Source organism: Peromyscus maniculatus, chromosome 12 (assembly GCF_049852395.1).
Source record: "Peromyscus maniculatus bairdii isolate BWxNUB_F1_BW_parent chromosome 12, HU_Pman_BW_mat_3.1, whole genome shotgun sequence".
Taxonomy (NCBI): Eukaryota; Metazoa; Chordata; class Mammalia; order Rodentia; family Cricetidae; genus Peromyscus; species Peromyscus maniculatus.
Genome location: NC_134863.1, coordinates 36,423,173 through 36,442,834, shown reverse-complemented (window position 1 = coordinate 36,442,834; position 19,662 = coordinate 36,423,173). Strand labels below are relative to the sequence as shown.

Sequence of the window (19,662 nt, the reverse complement as noted above, 5' to 3'; positions counted from 1 at the left end):
GTTACTTCATCACTGGGGCTAGTTACACTTTTAAGTAGGTCAACTCTCAAACTAGATCACATTTAAATTGCAGACGCTTGGGGTCTGTGGTCTGACATGCCAGTGGGGTGAAAGGCCACTTTTCAAAGCATGTCTAACAGGCTTTAGTTGTAAAGACATGGAACAAGGGCCCAGGACAATTGAAAGACTGGGAGAAAACATCTATTACTTTACTATCCTTGCTATATTACATATTATTATATAATAAAACAGTTATATTAATATGTATTGGGAGTGCCCCTGTAAGCAACAAGGACCTACATGAAAGCAAAAAGCAGTCAGTGCTTTCTTTTGGAGCTTTTAGTTAGCAGAAAGTGCAGACAAACCAACAGGAAAACAGAAACAAGGATTTGGTGGACTTGAAATGATCACTCAGAGAGAGAGAGAGAGAGAGAGAGGGAGGGAGGGAGGGAGGGAGGAAGAGGGAGGGAGGGAGGGAGAGGGAGGGAAGGAGGAGAGAGAGAGAGAGAGAGAGAGAGAGAGAGAGAGAGAGAGAGAGAGAGAGAGAGGCAGAGAGGCAGAGAGAGAGACAAAGAGAGGTTGAGAAGATAAGGTGCAGTAAGTCCATGAATGGAGAGATAGGGAGTTGGTTTGAAGGTCCCATGCATAAGGAAGAGTATATGAAAATGCCCAAGAATTAGAGATCACTAGGTCTTTTGTTTCAGGGAACCACGGGTCATTTAGTATATCTAAAAGGTTTCAAGATTAAGGAGAAGAGATGGCAGCTGCAGAGAGAGCAGATAACAACAGTCCCAGGACCTTAATCCACCGGGACCCAATCTTCTGTCAGCACGAACCCATGAGATGACAGGACTTTATGTCCACAAAAATGCAAAGATTTGGGGGCTGGAAGGATGGCTTAGCAATGAAAAGAACCGGAGTTTGGTCCCCAGCACCCATGCTGAGCCGTTCACAAAGGTCTACAACTCCAGCTCCACTGAGATCTTACATGTTTGCCTACCTCAGGCACTGACACACACATGCACATATCCACACACAGGCACGCACACCTATGCTTAATTAAAATTTATTGAAAAGTTTTGAGAGTGTATATCATTATAACATATAACATACTTAGAATTAACAACATAGTATTGGTAGTTTCACTTGACATACAACACAGGTCTTTTTCACTTTGTAACTTGGATATTTATTGTTTTAATGATTATGTAATTTTCAATCTTGCTGATTAAATTGTTAATTAAATAGTAATTTATTATGCAGTTTTATTGATCCTAATTCTCCTTTAAGTGTTTGCAACATTGAGCATTCTTTCTTTTTCCTCCTCCTTACTCTCTCTCACCCTGCCCCCCCATAAGTCTCTAGGTGCTGAGATTATAGCCATTTGCCACCATGCCTGGCTTAATATTTCATTCTCATTGTATATATCTTCTGTGAGTTGTCCTTTGACAATTTCTTTTTTTTCCCTGATCTATGAATTATTTATACCATTATCATAATTTCTTGATTAGTAATATTGTTGCCAATAGTCAGTATTCTAAAGTTACTTTCTATATTTCTAAATTTAGAACATAATTTATCCTTTAATCAAATGATGTATTGTTATTTATTTAATTATGTAGTTATTAATTCATTAAAATATATCATAAACAAAATTGGCAATTCTTGTTGATGAATTACTACTAGTATTTCTTTTTTTTTTTTTTTGTTTTTCGAGACAGGGTTTCTCTGTGTAGTTTTGCGCCTTTCCTGGAACTCACTCTGTAGCCCAGGCTGGCCTCGAACTCACAGAGATCTGCCTGCCTCTGCCTCCCTAGTGCTGGGATTAAAGGCGTGTGCCATCACCTCCCGGCAGTAGTATTTCTTTTAGATAGCACCTTTGTTACATAGCTCATATTGGTGATGAATCTGTAAATCTCCTACATCATTCAATTGATGAAAAATTGTAGTTCCTACAGAATCCAATTCGCTGTGGTTTAGTTTTTATCATGTGAAATTTGTTTAAAGAATAGGCTTTCTACCAACACTATCCAGTAATTCATGTGTCTGCTATTCAGAATGTAAATCATATTTTTGCTGTTATTGATAGATCTAACATTTTTTTGGGGGAAGGGTTAGCCACTCTGTCCATCACTTTTTATATTATTTTGATAATTATTCAGGCATATACTTATAGATAAAACACTAATGTTTCTAAGTGTAACTCTGATATTGGATCTTGGATATTGGGATGTTTGATTTTGACTTCCAGCACAAGGTGATTTGATAAAGAACACCTGGGGGGCGGTTAATAAAGAACACTCTGGGTGTGTCTGCAAAAACATTTCCAGAGATGACTCGGTCTGTAGGGTTGTAAGCATTCAAGTCCAAGAAACAGGACCTCCTGGCTTCCTTCACCAGTAGTCAGTTGTAGTAGCTATAGGCTCCTTCACACATTGCCTCGGTCCAAGCCCAGAAGACAACAAAGCTGCGCTTTTTATGCAATTTCGCCTTCTCTGTCTCGTAACTTACATTTTGCTTGGGTGTTTTGAATTCCTGGGCAAGGAGAGTAAAAGAAGTTGGAATGTGGAGGGAGGGGACAGGGGTTTGCAGGAGAGATGTGAAGTTGCAGGTACTTAAGGGTACTGACCAATGCTAACGTCTGTTTCCTGTTTCTTTCCCTTGCCTGGGGGTGTGGGGTACCAAGGTGGGTCTTAGTGTGTGGAATATATTGTCCTGGCTGTTTTAGGTTTCTCTTTCATTTTTAGATGCCATAAAGTAAAAGAAATGTCTGCTTTGCCTCAGGCTCCTGGTTCCATGATGTTATAGGTCCCCGTCCTTCCCCCCCATACAAACCTATGGCAACAAGAAAGGTAAGGAACAGGCAGAAACCATGAGCCAAAATGGAGTTCTCCTCCTGTGAGTTTATTTCAGGCTTTAATTATAGTGATGGGAAATTTCACATGTCAAATATGGCACATGAAAGAAGCCCACAGTACTCTAGATAGAATATTCCCAAATGCAGGCATCACTTTTTATGAAAAGTAAGTTACGTTCTTATAATTATGCTCAAACATCTAGCTCACCTTTAAAGTCTGGTTTCATTGAAGTTCTCTGAGGTGGTATATACTTTTTTACATTCCATCTGAATTTTCGTACAGCAATTGAAGTTTGAATAATCATTACTTTGGTGAACTCTTCTATGCCTTGTATCTGAAAGTTAACGGAATATACGTTACTTTCTGAATGTGTGTTATGCCGTTACATGTTACCCTGGCAAGCTGGTATTCTAGGTCCTCAGCCTCCTGCCTGCGGGGATGACCAATATTAGATACTATGCCTTGTTCTGAACAGCCACTCTTCTTTGATGCATTTGGGCATATTATTTCGGATAGACTTTATGATAACAGCACTAATACAGTGTGCCTTATTTCAATAGATGAAGACCAAACCATACTAAATAAGCTGCTGCTTATTCTAACAGAGCACTTGAGACACATTGTCTTTACTAACCATCAGAAATTGGCAGGTTTTGCCTGTTATATGAGTAATGACTTGTGGGCCACTATTGATGACATATCTTTAGGATGAAATACTGCTCAAAGTCATTCTTAAGGATGTTTGGATACAGATTAAATCTGGTAAGTACTGTTGAAGATTATCATTCACAATAATTGTTTTTAAGCACCATTTAGTATCTACTCCATTTTTAAGATGTTAGGAGCCGGTAGGGCCATTTGCATTTTGAGTGACAGCTGACAGTCTCTACCTTATGTCCTGTACTCTTGAGTTCAGAGCTGTCACACACACAGCTTCTGCTCTAGTAACTCCTGTGATCCTTCAGAGAAAACTCCACTCTGGCTGCATGGATGACTGCCACCATGGCTGCTGTTCAACCATGGCTTCAACTCCTGCTTAAAGAGGCCTCACTCTGATCAACCACCTCTCCAGGCAACTTGCATCAGCTTTACAACATCCCACTCCCAGCAAAACAAGCCTTTGTCAACTTGAGGTGACTGACCATGTTCATCCTGCAGCTATTCTCACAGAGGTCAGGAGAGGGAGCCCTCCCCAGGGCCTCTGGACAAAACTTGTACTTGGTCATAAAAGAGATGTGATTGGTGTATATGAGAGGGCTGTGATTGGTGGGACCGGAAGCTGTGCATACAGGACTGTGATTCGTGTACTCCAAGGGTGCCCTATCCCCTTCTACCTATCTGAACAAGCTATCTTCCTGTCTCTTCAAGTCAGCCTGGAAGGCTTCTCTCCTGTATATTCTCCCTTAGCATTGGAACACCGGGTGCAAACACTCTCCCCTACTTGTGGTCTTATTGCAGAGACATCCATCAGAGATAGCTGAGAAAAGAGTAGACAGGACCCGGAGGGCAGGGGCAGCAGGTAAGAGGCCACTGAAGAATCGCAGAGAACAGCGAAGGTAGAAACCATACAAATTTAAGGCGGGGATGGGTGACTGACGTTGAAAATGCTGTGAAGAGCCAAAGGCAGAAACTGAAAGGATAGAAGACAGCAGGCTGTGGTTGCTAGGAGACCAAGGATTATGGAGCTAAGAGTCCTGACATGCAGATCTCACTACAGTAAGCCCCCCAGCTTTGAATGCTTGGAGCTATAAAGCCCCTGGCTCTCAGGGCATAGACCTGCAAATCTCTGGGTCTGAAAGCCCATCTGTCAATAGCTAGAACTCAGTGCTGTCAGTCCTAGGGGAGCTGCTACACGAGAATCCATGATTTACACCCAGGTGGCAGAAATATTCACAGGCTGTATTTTGACAAGATGGAATTGACTCAGTAGGTGAAAGGAATAAGCTGTATCAAGATCACAGTGAACGGGAAGAAAATAGGAGTTAGGAAATCAAACAAGAAAAAATGCAATCATAAAGTTACAAGCACCACAATGTTCAATGAATGTCAGTAAGCTGAGAGTATTTTTGTGTCTATCAGCTTTCCATTTGGAAGAAACTCATCCAAAATAAAACAAGCTTTCTCGAAATTAGTGATAATAATATCGTCCATGGCCAGGATGCTTGTTAAGGAATTCCAGTTAGCAATGTGCTCTCTCTAGGGTGACAAATTCATCTGACCCAACCTTCAATAATGGCCTGAAGATGCAGACTAGCAGGTCTTTGCAGGTGGTTTTCAGCTCTTGTCAATCAAGGAAGCTGATAAAACAGTTTGAATGAGTTCTTGAATGATCCTCACCCTCTACATCTCACAGGGATTGCACACTTCTCTGGTGACTGGAACACAGTAAAAATTGCCTGGCACCTTGCTTCTTATCCCTGTATCAAGTCTATCCTGGAAGTACATCCATCCCAGCTGTTAGCTATGACTAGACATCAGTCCCTGTTCATTTTCATGAGGTTGACATCTTGTGGGTGGTTTCAGTTGTCTTGCTCACTTTGGCATTCTAGCACCGTTTCTGTTGTATTGCAGCTGCTTAAAAATGAGTTTGAATGTATCTGTGGCTAATGGAATTGATATCTCGGTTCCTCTACCTAATTCACTTTCTGTGGTTTTATTTTGTATGTTCCCAATTCCTTGTAGTGTGTGCCTCTTGTACTCTCTACCATGTACAAATGCACACCCACACACTCACAAATTTTCTCTTGGATTTTGCATATGGCTCAGGTTCTCCTTTTGAAGTTGTAACAGTTTAAATGGAAAGTGGTCATTTTTATATACACTTTCTGAGCCAGAGGAAACATCTGCCACTCTATTTAGTGGGGTTTGTCAGAACCTTCTAGAATACTGTTGATACAGTCATTCTGAAATGTATGAATGAAACTAGTGGGTCCTCTTTTCCTATGTGCTACTGCACTAAAATGTAACCGTGAACAAAGTTCTATACCTTGCTGTGTTTCATTGGCAGTGGATGGAAAAAGCTTGCATCTAGGCCACTGAGTGCAAAACAGTCAACAAACATTGTGTATGTGAGTATACATGGATGTGGATGAGTATGAGATTGTGGGATAGAGGGAGGAAAGAAGGAGATGGGAAGGTAGAAAGCCTGACTGTTGTGACAATTTTTCTTGTATTAATTCATCGTTGGGAGACTTATTTCCTACCTGGTAGCATGTCCCAGGAATTAGGAAAGGTGCCTTATAAATTTTTCGCAACTGGCAGTCTTCCACAGATCCATGGATTAGGACAACATGGGTTACAGTCTCATCGTAGATGTCAGTTTTAGTGGTCTTGGGTACATCCCTTATGAAGACATTGCAAAGTTTCAGCTGCATCTTGTAGTTCCAGTCCTTAAGGAGAAGCACAACTTCATTTGCTGTTATTTGCTCACAGTCAATTTCCACCAACATCTCTGTGCAGATTTGCTGGGGAACAGGAGTAGGTAGGAAGAATTCAGAAAGGCTCTCTTACCTCAAAAGATAAGTGTTCCCGGATCTTTTGGGCAGTAATGCCAAGTCCAATTTTTTGCCACATTTTTTGTTTCATGATAGGGTATTTTTTCTCAAATGCTTCATACAAGTGATGGATGGGAATGAAATATGTCTGAAAAAAGGAAGATAGAAAGTAAACAATTTGTGCATACCCAAGGCTGAAGTCTCCATACAGTGACAGTAAAGCTGAGAATTAAGATGCATGTTACAGTCCAGAAATCTCATAAAACATTTATTGGCTCATACTTGTAATCTTGCCATTACCACAATTCTAGAAAGCCTCATGAACCAACAAGGACTATTCAGTTTGTTTTTTCTTTAAAACTGTGTGCTGTGGATATCATTCTGTATAAATAAAACACTGACTGGCCAGTGGCCAGGCAGGAAGTATAGGCGGGATAAGGAGAGAGGAGAATGCTGGGAAGTGGAAGGCTGAGTGGGGGAGACACTGCCAGCCGCCACCATGACAAGCAGCATGTGAAGATGCTGGTAAGCCACGAGATACATGGCAAGGTACAGATTAATAGAAATGGGCTGAATATAAGAGTAAGAGTTAGACAGTGATAGGCCTGAGCTAATGGCCAAGTAATTTAAATAATATAAGCGTCTGTGTGTTTATTTTATACGTGGGTTGTGGGACTGCAGGGGCTTGGCGGGACCTGGAGAGAAGCTCTCCAGCTACAACTGTGTGTCTCTCTGGGTGTCATCTGATGTTTACACATCATGGAATTATATCAACCTAAATACAAGTCATCACCTTACATATTTAATTTTATTTTTATTTTATTTATTTTTTTAAAATTCTGGCTAATTTTTTATTTGATTTTTAAAGTTTTTTTTTTTTCCTTTCCTGGAGCTGAGGACTGAACCCAGGGCCTTGCACTTGCTAGGCAAGCGCTCTACCACTGAGCTAAATTCCCAACCCCTAATTTTATTCTTTTCATCAGCGAATAATAGCAATGTCTGCTAATGAGACACAAATCAAGCTAATTAACATAGCTCCACCTTATCAACTTACCATATCGTCATGTCAAGGACATTGCAAATCTGTTCTTTTAACCATTTCGAATCATACATTGTTATTCCTGTGTTCACCACGTAGTGCTACAGAACACTAAAATACATTCTTCTAGTAAACTGAAGCGTGTCCTTGACGACCACCTCCCCTTCCCCTTGCCATCCACTTCTGGTGACTGCCCCTCTGTGCTCGCTAAGACAAGCCTGCTGCTTTACATTCTACACAGAAGTAAAAAACGTGACCTGGTTTCTATCTGTCCCTGATTTGTCATATTTGCACAGTTTTCTTCAAGATCATTCATGCTGCTGCAGGAATGGAATGGAATCTCATTCATTAAAATGCTTCATTACTTTAATTAATTTACTTAATTACTCCATAATTTAGTTACTTTTTAATGTACTCCATAAATTAGCTAATTTACACACATGCCATGGCACACCTGTGAAAATCAGGGCGCAACCTGCAGTAGTGTCTCTCCTTCCATCAAGGGGGTTCCAGTGGAACTCGGGTCCTCAGCCTTGGTGGCAGGTGCCTGCACCATTTGATCCACCTCTCTAGCCCATCATTCTTTTCAGAGGCTGAATAACATTTCACAGTACATATGTTTTCCTAAACCGTGTATCAGATGCTGGGCACTCAGGTTGTTTTTACTTCCTGACATGTAGGTAACGCTGCAATTAACATGGGGAGTAGGTGTTTCTCCGCAGCATCCTGATTCCTTTTCCTGTAGACTTTTTATATTAATTTTCCCACTCCCTGCACATAGGCTGTCTTCCCACCCTTTGGTGTCCTCCATGTCTTTCATCAATATTTTGTTCTTATTGTAAAGATCCTTCCTTTCTCTGGGCAAACATATTCCCTGGTAGCTATTATAAGTGTGATTGCTTTGTTGGCTTCTATTTCAGATGATTCGCTATTAACATGGAGTAACACTACTTATTTTTGTATAAATTTGTTTGCTAGTTCTATCATTTTCAGGTGGTCTTGGGGTATATTCTCTGCAAAAGACCAATGCACCTTCAGTGACAGTTTGATTTTGTCCTTTCCAATTTGGATACCTTGTATTTATTTCTTCCTCTTGCCTGATTTTTCTGCCTCAGACTCCAGTATTCTGTTGAATGAAAGTGATGAAAATGTCACCCTTGCCTCACTGAGACAGCAGACAGAAACCTTTCAGCTTTCTCCTTTCAGTATGACGTTAACTTTGCACTATATGTATATGTAGATATATATAATACATATATATGTGATCTGCATATATGTACAAACATGATTTATGTTTGCTTATTATCCTTATATTCCTAATTCTTCAGACTGTTTATCATGAACTGATAAGGAATTTTATAAAATGTTTATTTGTGATGGATCTTGTGAGTTTGACTTTTGCTCTGTTGATGTGGTAGTGTATCACCTTGATTGACTTGTAAATCTTTAATCATATTTGCATACTTGAGATCTATCGTATTTCAATGTAGTGAATGATCTCTTTGATATGTGTCTTTGGGCTGCTAGCATCATTCTGTGTATTTTTTTTCTAGGTTTCTCATGAATATTGATTTGTGGCGTTTTTATTTTATTTCCTATCTATCTAGTTTCACTATTCAGATGATCCTGGCTTCAGGAGTTTAGAAGAATCCCTCCTCTTGGTTCCCTTAATGCTTTATTCAGTAAATCTTATTGTTAAGCTTTCTCAGTTGGCTTTCTTACTTTTTGTAAAGGCAGCACTGTAGGTGCTGAAAGAGATGTTTCCGTAATTGTGGAAATCACCGGAGGGTTTCCTTGACACCAGCCCGGCAGATGCTGCTGTAGAGCTTTCTTTCTTTTCACTTTTCTTTCCTTTTTCTACTCACAGCCTCCCTCTCCCGTCTCTCCTTTTCTGACAGGGGCTCCCTAGGTAGCCCAGGCTGGCCTCTAACTCACAATCCTCCGGCTTCAGCTCCCATTTGGCCATTTTCCTTATGTTTCTATTGTGCTGATATTTCCTATCACTTCTCTATAAGAGCATTTTCTCTTTGTGTGTGTTTTCCTTCCGTTCATCGAACCCATTTGTACTCATCGCTTTAGTGCCTTGACTGCACGATTCATCCTCTGGGCAGTCTTAATGTTCTTTCTATGCAATGGGTCACACTACTCTTATTTTTTTGTGCTATCGATAACTGTTTAATGTTTCTTTGTGTGCATAGAAATAATAATATTCTAATTTAAAAACATCATGAGTACCGATGATACACTGTAGAGATTACCAATTACTCCCTAGTCCTCTGAAAATTGCTGAGATTTGTTGTAGGAATTCGTTTACTATCTGGTCACTGAGAGTCACTGCAGACTGGCTTTTATAATTGGGCTACTTAGTTGAAAGCCTCAGGTATGCTCTAAAAGAGTGCAAGTTGGAGGTAAGTTAACGTTGAAACTGTCTCCACCATGAATCCTGTCAGGGCTCATCTCAGCACTGACACAGTGGATCTAGAGAAGACAGAGCTTATCTCAGCAGTGACACAGTGGATCTAGAGAAGACAGGGCTCATCTCAGCAGTGACACAGTGGATCTAGAGAAGACAGAGCTCATCTCAGCACTGACAGGTGGATCTAGAGAAGACAGAGCTCATCTCAGCTCTGACACAGTGGATCTAGAGAAGACAGGGCTCATCTCATCACTGACACAGTGGATCTAGAGAAGCCAGGGCTCATGTCAGCAGTGACACAGTGGATCTAGAGAGGACAGGGCTCATCTCAGCAGTGACAGTAGACATGGAGAAGACAGGGCTCATCTCAGCATTTATAGGGCAGATCTAGATAAGGCTACTTTATGTCTTGTCTTTACTTCCATGATCTATTATTTCTGGTTCTTCTTTTGGATACTCATCATTTAAAATAGTTTCTCCTTTTTGACAACTGAGCCTTAAGTCCTTAATCCATGGCAGTATTTGTTATGTACTTTTGTTGCTTTTGTTGAGACAAGTTCTTGCTTTGCAGCTCTGGCTGGCCTAAAACTTGTTATGTAGAGCAGGCTAGCCTTGAACTTGTGCTGATTCTTGCCATTTGCTGGGAATACAGGTGTATGTTACTGCAACTGGTGGCATTTCTTTACCACTATTATCTTGAAGTCATTCTTAATAATCTGGTAAGTATGAATTTTGCCTTAGCCTGTTGGATGTGCAGTACATCTTTCAGCTGAGGATGTGTGGAGAACCTCCATCAGAGTCTACCCGTGGGACAACTGCTGTGTGCTGGGCTAGAATCACCCATTGTACTGAATACAACTGCACAGTTCTCAAAGTCACTGTCTTGCTGCATGGTGACTGGAGAACACTGTGAGCCAGAGACATGGGGTGAGTTAAAGGGCTTCTGTGTTGCTGTGATAAAACACTCTGGCAAAAAGTATCTGGAGTAAGGATTTCTTCGGATTCCCATTCCACATTGCAGTTCATCATTTTGGGTAAGTTAGGCAGGAACTCCAGCAGCTGGTCACATCCCACCCATGGTCAAGAGCAGAGAGAGAGAGAGAGAGGAAATGCAGCTAGCTCTGTCTTCCCTTTTAATGTTTATGGCTTAGAGAACAGGGCCACTGACAATGGGCCACGTTTTCTCCATTGATTAAAAATTCAGACAGTCTGCTACAGACACACTCACATGTCAGCCTGATCTGCGTCATTTCTCACTAAGGCTCCTCCCAGGTGATTCTAGACTGTGTCAATTTGACAGTTTAAATTAACTAGCTTTTTTTTAAAAGCTTAACTTCACAGAGCTTTCATCCTTGTCTTGATCCCTGACTGTTTACCATGATGGAAAACATTGCTCCGTGCATCTTGTGAGGTTTTGTGCTTGGTTTTGGTGGGGTTACTATGTATTCAGTGGCTTCATAATTGCCTGCCAGTGTTTTCACCCAAATCCTAGTTACCCAGAATGTCACATATATGCATTTTACTATGTCATTACTTAAAGATGTTTTTTTAAAGTGTGGCAGATGTGATCACCCTGCTAAAACAAACAAACAAACAAACAAACAAACAAACTAAGAGGCCCATTTAAATAGGTCTAGGAGGTTGTGAGAAACCAGGTAGCCGTATAAAATCCACACTTGAATCACTGAATGAGGAGGATAATTTGTGTGAATGTGAACGTACAGATGTGAGCTCGCACATGCATAAAGCACCGGGTAGCTCACAGTTAAGTCTGCTGTGACTGTTAGCTAGACTCTCCCGTAACTTTCAAACGCCAAGCTCTATGCCACTTGTGCGAAACGCCCCACCCACACCAATCCTATGCTTGCTCCTCCATGCTCTACCTATAGCTAAGCTACAATGTAAAGCAAACACTGGCCCTTGAGCATGACTCCAGAGATAACAAACTCTACCCATCCTCACACCTTGCACTTGCAGCCTCTTATCCACTCATGCTAAGATTCCATTTCTTCTTTTATCCACTCATGCTAAGATTCCATTTCTTCTTTTACCACATCCTTCCCAATCTCACCTACTCTGGCCCGAAAATATACGGTAAATGCTTTCTCTTTTAGTTAAACATCTTTAATTTTCAGATGATATTTTAAGGCTCCTAAAGCTACTCACACTTTTTTAAAAATTGTCTCTTCATATAGAACTGCTTATAAAAAAAGCATCCAATATTTCATTTTTATTAAATTTTCCAAATTGTCACCAATACGTCTCTTTTAACTTGGTTTATTTAAATTAGAGCCATTGCACGTGGGTGTTACATCTCCTGTGTCCATTTTTCCTTTTTCTTTTTCTTTAAAAGCTTTTTTCATTTTACATACAAACCACAGTTCCCTCTCCCTCCCTTCCTCTCTCTCCTCTCCACCTCCCCCATTCACTCCTCAGAGTGGGTAATGCCTCTAATGCGGAGTCAACAAAGTCTGGCTCATCAAGTTGAGGCAGGACCAAGCCCCTCCCTCCCTATATCAAGGCTGAGCAAGGCGTCCTTCCACAGGGAATGGGATCCAGAAAGCCAGTTCATGTACCAGGAATAAATCATGCCCCACTGCCAGGGTCCCCACAAACTACCCAAGCCACACAATATAGTCCTTGCCTCTCCCTATTCCCACTTAATGCATCGACTCGCTAGGAAAGTCCGGCCATTTGTCTTTCAGAATCTCCCACTTTCTAGATAAAGCAAATGATTCCCTCTTGGTTTCACTGATTTGTTTGTCTCCTTGTGTTTCCTGGAAAAACTATTTCTAGAAAATGGTTTGGCCTACAGGTTTAAGGAGCCTCTGGTTTTGTTTCTCCCCTGTGATTTCATAGCTGAAAGTCATTATTCTTTCTGAGGCCAGTGGAAACTTCTGGCACACTGAGGATTTTGTCCTCAGTCATGTCTGGCGTGGGAAGGGGCTTTTTGTCCACTCTGACCAGCTTTCCTACCAGCACAATCTACTGCTGACTTTCTCCCCTTCCTTACCTTTTGGCACAGTCTTTTTTTTTCTTCTTGGTTTTTAGAGACAGAGTTTCTCTGTGTAGTTTTGTGTTTTTCCTAGAACTCACTCTGTAGCCCAGGCTGGCCTAGAACTCACAGAGGTCCACCTGCCTCTGCCTCCCGTGTGCTAAGATTAGAGGTGTGCACCACCACTGCCCAGCTTTTCTTTGTCCTTTTTATTTAATAAAAATCATTTTATTGTGATGAACTCATAAATAAAACATCACACAGCTAGATTAAAGTCTTCATTCAAGTAAGAATTTGACTAGTCCTAAACTCTATACATCTTAGTGAATGTCTAGCCAGTCAGTATGTGCTAACAGATTTCCTGATTGAATTCTTTCATTGTGGTAGGCTCACTTTTGAAACCATTTTGTTAGGGCATTATGTAAAGTGTGCACACATATGTAAATAATGCATGCTCCTTTACCTTTCCTATACTTAGAGATACACATTGCCACTGGCCCCTAAGCACTATAAGCATTCTAAGTTTAATATCAGGCATAGAATAAGCTACAAGAGCAAGAGAGAGATATTGTGTTCTGACCTCCACGACGGTTTTGCAGGTAGCAGAAAATTGCATCGGTGCTTTAGTCAAGCAGTTTAGCTCTCCTATTATCTCCCCGCTGAGCAAATATTCTGTGTAAAATAGTGGATGAGTTTTAACATCTGACTCCGAGGGCACTCTTTCCACCTCCAGCTGTGGCTTTGACATTTTAAGCTGTTAAGAAAGCAAAGAGAAAAAACACATATGCTGGTTAATTTACCTCATCCAAACTGTTTGCTGTTTTTCTGCTTCACTTTTAACAATTACACTGTAACCACATCGTTTTGAAATAGTTCTCCCTTTGGAGTGAAGTTATTAAATTAAGGGTTGTGGTACTTTGAATGTAATTGCCCCCATGACCTCACAGGGAATGGCACTATTAGGAGATGTGGCTTTGTTGGAGTGGGTATGGCCTTGTTGAAGGAAGTCTGTCACCGTGGGGTCAGGCTTGGAGGTTTCCTATGCTCAGGATACAGCCCAGTGTCTCAGTCGACTTCTTCTTGCCTGCAAGATGTAGGACTCGCAGCTCCTACTCCAGCACCACATCTGCCTGCACACTGCCATGCTCCCTGCCATGATAATAATGAATGGAGCCTCTGAAACTAAGCTGCCACCTCCACAAATGTTTTCCTTTATAAGAGTTGCCATGATCATGGTGTCTCTTCACAGCAATAAAAACCATAACTAGGACAGAAGTTGGTACTATTGCTGTGATAGGCCTGACTATGTTTTTGTTTGGAGTAATATTGACTTTGGAACTATGGATTAGAAAAGCAGCTGAACAGTTTAAGGGCTGCTTAATGGGCCATCCTAGTAGGAACGTGGAAGACAGTGGTGCTGAGTGTGGTTTGATGAATGATGGGGTGCTCGGTCAAGAGGTTTCAGAGGAGAGAAATTTTAGTATGCTGCCTAGAGATCATTCTTGTGAGCTTTTGGTGAAAAAAGTGACTGCCTTTTGTCCTTGTCTTAAGAGTCTGCTTGAGGCTAAAGCGAAGAATTTTGGATTAATTCCATTGGCAGAAGAAATCTCAAGACAGCCTGGTAGAGACTCTGTCAAGTGGTTACTAGTGTTCATACTTACAAAGACGTATAATGAAAAGGAGCAAGTTGAGCAGGGTAAATTACAAAATATAAATTTCAAGGAGAAAAAGAGCACCAGGAAGTGGAATGGAGCCAAATCCTATATTCAAGGAGATAAACGGATTAAGACACGGAATAGCCGGGCGTGGTGGCGCACGCCTTTAATCCCAGCACTCGGGAGGCAGAGGCAGGCAGATCTTTGTGAGTTCGAGGCCAGCCTGGGCTACCAAGTGAGCTCCAGGAAAGGCGCAAAGCTACACAGAGAAACCCTGTCTCGAAAAAAAAAAAAAAAAAAAAAAGACACGGAATAAAGGCAGTGATGGCCTTGGGGCAAGATCCCATCCAGCTAAGTTTCTAATTTGTGAAAGGAACTAAAGAAAAGCTTAGAGCCAGGTGTGGTGGGGCACACCTTTAATCCCAGCACTGGGAAGGCAGAGGCCAACAGATCTCTGAGTTTGAGGCCAGCCTGGTCTAGAGAGCAAGTTTCAGGACAGTCAAGCTTAGGCAGTGAAAGACAGAAAGCTGGTGAAGAAGTAACTGAACAAGGGGGACATGTCCCTTTTCCAGCAAGTAACAGAACTTGGCAGCTTCAGCCATGTGATCCTGGTTTTAGAGTTAAGGGTAGAGGAAACGGGTTATGGAATTTGCCTCTATGCATAAAGAAAGCCACTGAGGCCAGGCATGTGTCAGGGGTGTCCCTGAATGCAGGTCTAGTAGAAAGACCATTGCGTGAAGCTGTGAAAGTGAAGCCTGGATTGCCTTGGAGAACTCAAGATGTTAGAGATGCCAGAATCATGGAATACCTGTAGAAGAGAGCTGCTAACAGGGAATGGAAACAGCTCAAGAGAAAGAAGTGTGTTGGAGTCAACAAGGGTGAAAGGAGTTGGAGATCTGAAGAGCGCTTTGACAGAAAACACAGAGATGCAGAGTTTGGAGTTTGCCCACCTAGTTTTGGTTTTGCTTTGGTCCAGTATGTCCTCATTATGCCACCTTTCCTATGTTTTGGAATGGAAGTAAGGGATCTGCTTTCAATTTTGATTTTTACATGTGACTACAGTTAACAGATTGCATGAATCTCAGAAAAGACTTTAAACTTCAGACTTTAAAACATTGAGACTGAGACTTTTGAAGTTGGACTAAATACATTTTACATCATGATATTGTTACAGGCTTATAGGGCCAGGGAGTGGATTGTGGTAGTTTGAATGAAGCTGGTCCCCATAATCTCATAGGGAGTGGCACTGTTAGGAGGTATGGCTTTGTTGGAGTGGGTATGGCCTTGTTGTAGGAAGTGTCTCACTGTGTGGGCAGCCTTTGATGTTTCCTATGCTCAGTATACCGCCCAGTGTCTCAGTTGACTTCCTGTTGCCTGCAAGACGTAGGACTACTCTCAGCTACTCCTCCAGCACCATGCCTGCTTGCATGCTGCCATGCTCCTCACCATGATGATAGTGGACTGAACCTCTGAAACTGTAAGCTGCCACCTCAGTTAAATATTTTCCTTTATAAGACTTGCCCAGATCATGATGTCTCTTTAGAGCAATAAAAACCCTCAGACAAGCAGTGACTTTCACACAGAGTATTCTGAAGCAAGGTGGATATTTCTGATTTCTCTCTGTAGTCTAATCTGTATAAATCTTAAAGGGCTGAATCTCCCATTCATATAAACACAAGATGAGTCATGATTGATAGATTTACATCTTCAGTGACGGTCCTTTGTGTCGTTTCCTCTTATCAATTGAAACATGTGGCTTGAAAAGTGCCAGGTTGTTGGCCATGGTGTCTGGTCCTGGAAATTATCATTTGCATGCTAACTGCTCTCCTAAGGAAGGATCACTTCAATGATAGCATGGAAAATCACTAATTCTTAATTTTGTAAAATTCTTTTTTTTTCTCTTAACAATAAACAACTTGGATGTTCTCAATTACATTCATAAGCATCTGTCCTTTACCTTGACCATGCCTGAAATAATTACATAGATTCCTTCTGGCTCATCACCTTCTTCAAATATGTTATTTCCACAGTCAAATGTTAGAACTTTTGCTTTTTCCTAAAAAGAAAAAAAAGTAATTCCGGATGTTCGTTTATACTTTAATAGAACTTTTATACATTTAAGGTAAATATACAATAAGATCTAAGAGATTGTGTTGTTTGCAAATTTGTAAGAGAAAATAGGAATGATGACCAGCACATAGAGAAATGTGGAGAATGGTATAAATTTAGTATGAAATTCTCATACATGTATGAAGAAAAATAATCTAGGAATAAAAATGGAGCGTGAGAATGAAAATGTTTCACCTAGGTGAAAAGTTACTGTTAGATGGGACTAATGACATATTCATGTCTCAGTCACCCTAAAAAACTAAGTATATAACAATCCACTCTGAATACTTAAGGGGAAGAAGTATAATTGGTCTTTTGGTGCTGAATAAGCACTGAAAAGAATATTATTAATACAAATCAGGCCTACTGACTTATTCATTCCACAGACACTCAATGAATGTACGCTATGCATTATGCAGAATGATGGGGTGAGTATTCAAAAGATGAATGAAGCCAGGTATAGCGGCTCATGTTTTTAATCTGATGTCTGGGAAGCTGAGGCGGGATGATTGAGACTTTGAAGCCATGGTGGAACACATAGCAATATTCTTTCCCAGAAACAGCAACAAAAAGGAAAGATAAAAGATGAATGAGATAAACAGTGGGGGCAGAGATGTAAAATTACTTGTCATATAATGTACTTAACAATACAGCAGACATGCATATGGGAAACCACAGGCGGCACATTTCCTTACTTCAAACTAAAGATAACATGACTGTATTCTGGTGGGAAATTAGCCCAAGGGCCTACTTCTTTGACTACTTCTTGTAGTTTGCAGAAGTACAAGAAGTAGGGAAAAATTGAAAAAGGTCTAGGGCCAGTGGACATTTCCAGGAAGTTACACAGAATCCACAGATTAGTGGAATTACAAAAGAGTGTGGTATGTATGGCACCATCAGTAGTTCAGCATGAACAGAATAAAGGGTGTATGGCATGGGGAAGCAGAAGCTGACATGAGAGGCAGGTGGGAGGCAGCTTGGGCTAGTTCTTTGGGTTGTATTCAAAGAGATGTTGATTGTATCCTGTAGATAGCAAGGGGCAATTACAGAGTTTTAACTTGGGAGTATCACAGTTAAATCCTTACTGTTTTGATGATTATTTGCCAATATATTAAAGGTATTATTAGGAAGCAAAATTTTTTACCTGAATAAATCTTATCATCTCAATATCTTTACTAAGCCAGGGGATATAGAATGGGGATTCTTCAATGTTGAGAGGCTGGATGACGGACTGCAGGTCAAGCACCTCAATCTTTTTGGCCATGATTAACTAGAAGCACAGAATGAGAAACAAGTGAGCCAAACTCATGTATACAGAATGAGGAAGAGGAAGATGAGAGGGAGGAGGAAGAGAAGCAGCTTTTTTATTGTATTGCATTAGTCAGCTGTGTGCTGTGGAGGACACTGCAGATCCAAGGCATAGGATGCAATGCTCTCCCAGCCTGAATTGTGGTGCTTTGAATGACAAGTGTCCCCTATAGGACCACATAGCTGAACACTTGGTTGTCTCCAACAGGGTCGTGTTTGAGACTTGATCGCCAGCTGGTAACCCTATTTGGGGAGGACTTAAGAGGCATCACCCTGCAGAAGGAGGCAAGTCATTAGTGGTGGGCTTTGGGAGTATCAAGCCTTGTCCCACATTAATTTTCTCTCTCAGCTTTATGTTTGAGGTTGAGGATGTGATCTCTCGGCTTCTTCCTCCTGCTGCCATCCCTACAACTTATGACCATGCTTTCCCACCATGGTGAACTTTCGTCCCTCTGGGACTGTAAGTGCCAATAATATGTAGTCAAAACCATGTGTTCATATCTGTTTGCATCTGCTTTCAGTCACCACACATCGTGTTTCTGAGATTTACCTGTGATTGCAACATGATTTATACAAGTTCAAAGTTGAAGCAACTCAAGTGTCAGTTAACAGTAGAGAAATCGTGCTATAGTCATAGGATATATAGGTACACACACACACACACACACACACACACACATATATTTATGCGCACACACAATAACGAAGATGATGTGAATGAATCTTTGCTCCAAGAGAAGGTGGAGCCAACCAGTCATAAACTAAAATCTCTGGACCAAGACTCAAACCAGATCTTCTTTTTTCAGATTTCTCTGGCATTTTGTTACAGTGACAGAATGTCAATTCTTCCCACATTGATGTACAGTCTTAATGGAGTACAATTGGACATTTCCAAAATTACCACACTATCTTTAAAGTTTATTTGAAAACATAAGTGCTAGATCTAGCAAAAAGAATCTTGCAGAAGAAAACTGGAAGATGCAATCAGATGTAAATATTTGTTAAACTTTTGTCCGTAATCAAGATAGTGTGGCTTGGTACAATGATAAATACAAGAAGAAGAAAGTATCCAGAAACTTACACACACACACACACACACACACACACACACACACACACACACACCACTAAACCAAGACAGAACCTCCTACAGTGTAATGGAGTGAAGTGGTCTTTTTCATGAATGGTGCTGGATCAAGTGTTTATCCATGTGGGATAATGTTCAATTTAATGTAGTGCTGTGATGCAAGGCATTCTAAATGCCACTCCCTCTCAAATGTGTGACTACTTCTTTAACTATTGTCACATACATATATACCTACCTACATACATACATATGCATATATATCATATATCATCCTGTTGAGTGCATTTGGTGTTAGCAGTATGTGTATGTGTTTAGAGATGACCGCTTGGCATACAATAATCTATCTGGGCATATGTTTTCAAGGTTGAATTTTTAATTTACTATTTATGCTGACTGTGTTGGTTTGCATTTAGTCTATAGTATTTAAATTTAGTTTATCGTAACTTGACTGAGCATTAAGAATTTTTTTGCATTTTTGTGAGTTGACAAGCAAACCTATCATTCCTAGTTTTCATTTTATTAGTTCTGTTTTTCTTTATTTTATGATGGTTTCATGTAGTCCAGCTTAGCCTCTAATTCACCTCTATCCGAAGATTATCTTGAATTCTGGATCCGCCTGCCTCTGCTTCCAAAGTGCTTCCATTATAGGCATGCCCTACCACTACCAGCTATTTTTCTTTTAATATGTGTAATTAACGTAT

The 19,662-nt window shown here is 40.8% G+C and overlaps 1 protein-coding gene across 7 annotated transcripts in view; it reads right to left on the bottom strand.

Moving 5' to 3' along the window:
- Positions 1–19,662, bottom strand: part of Slc9c1 (solute carrier family 9 member C1) — a 130,631-nt gene that overhangs the window by 4,630 nt on the left and 106,339 nt on the right. For all 7 annotated transcript variants that reach the window (XM_076548885.1, XM_076548886.1, XM_042259358.2 and 4 more), the window contains 6 exons: positions 17,711–17,836; positions 16,415–16,513; positions 13,383–13,556; positions 6,369–6,500; positions 6,062–6,247; positions 3,066–3,192 (listed from right to left, as the gene is read on the bottom strand). In XM_076548885.1, coding sequence (XP_076405000.1) covers positions 3,066–3,192; positions 6,062–6,247; positions 6,369–6,500; positions 13,383–13,556; positions 16,415–16,513; positions 17,711–17,836 — 844 coding nt within the window. The remainder of the gene's footprint in view (positions 1–3,065; positions 3,193–6,061; positions 6,248–6,368; positions 6,501–13,382; positions 13,557–16,414; positions 16,514–17,710; positions 17,837–19,662) is intronic.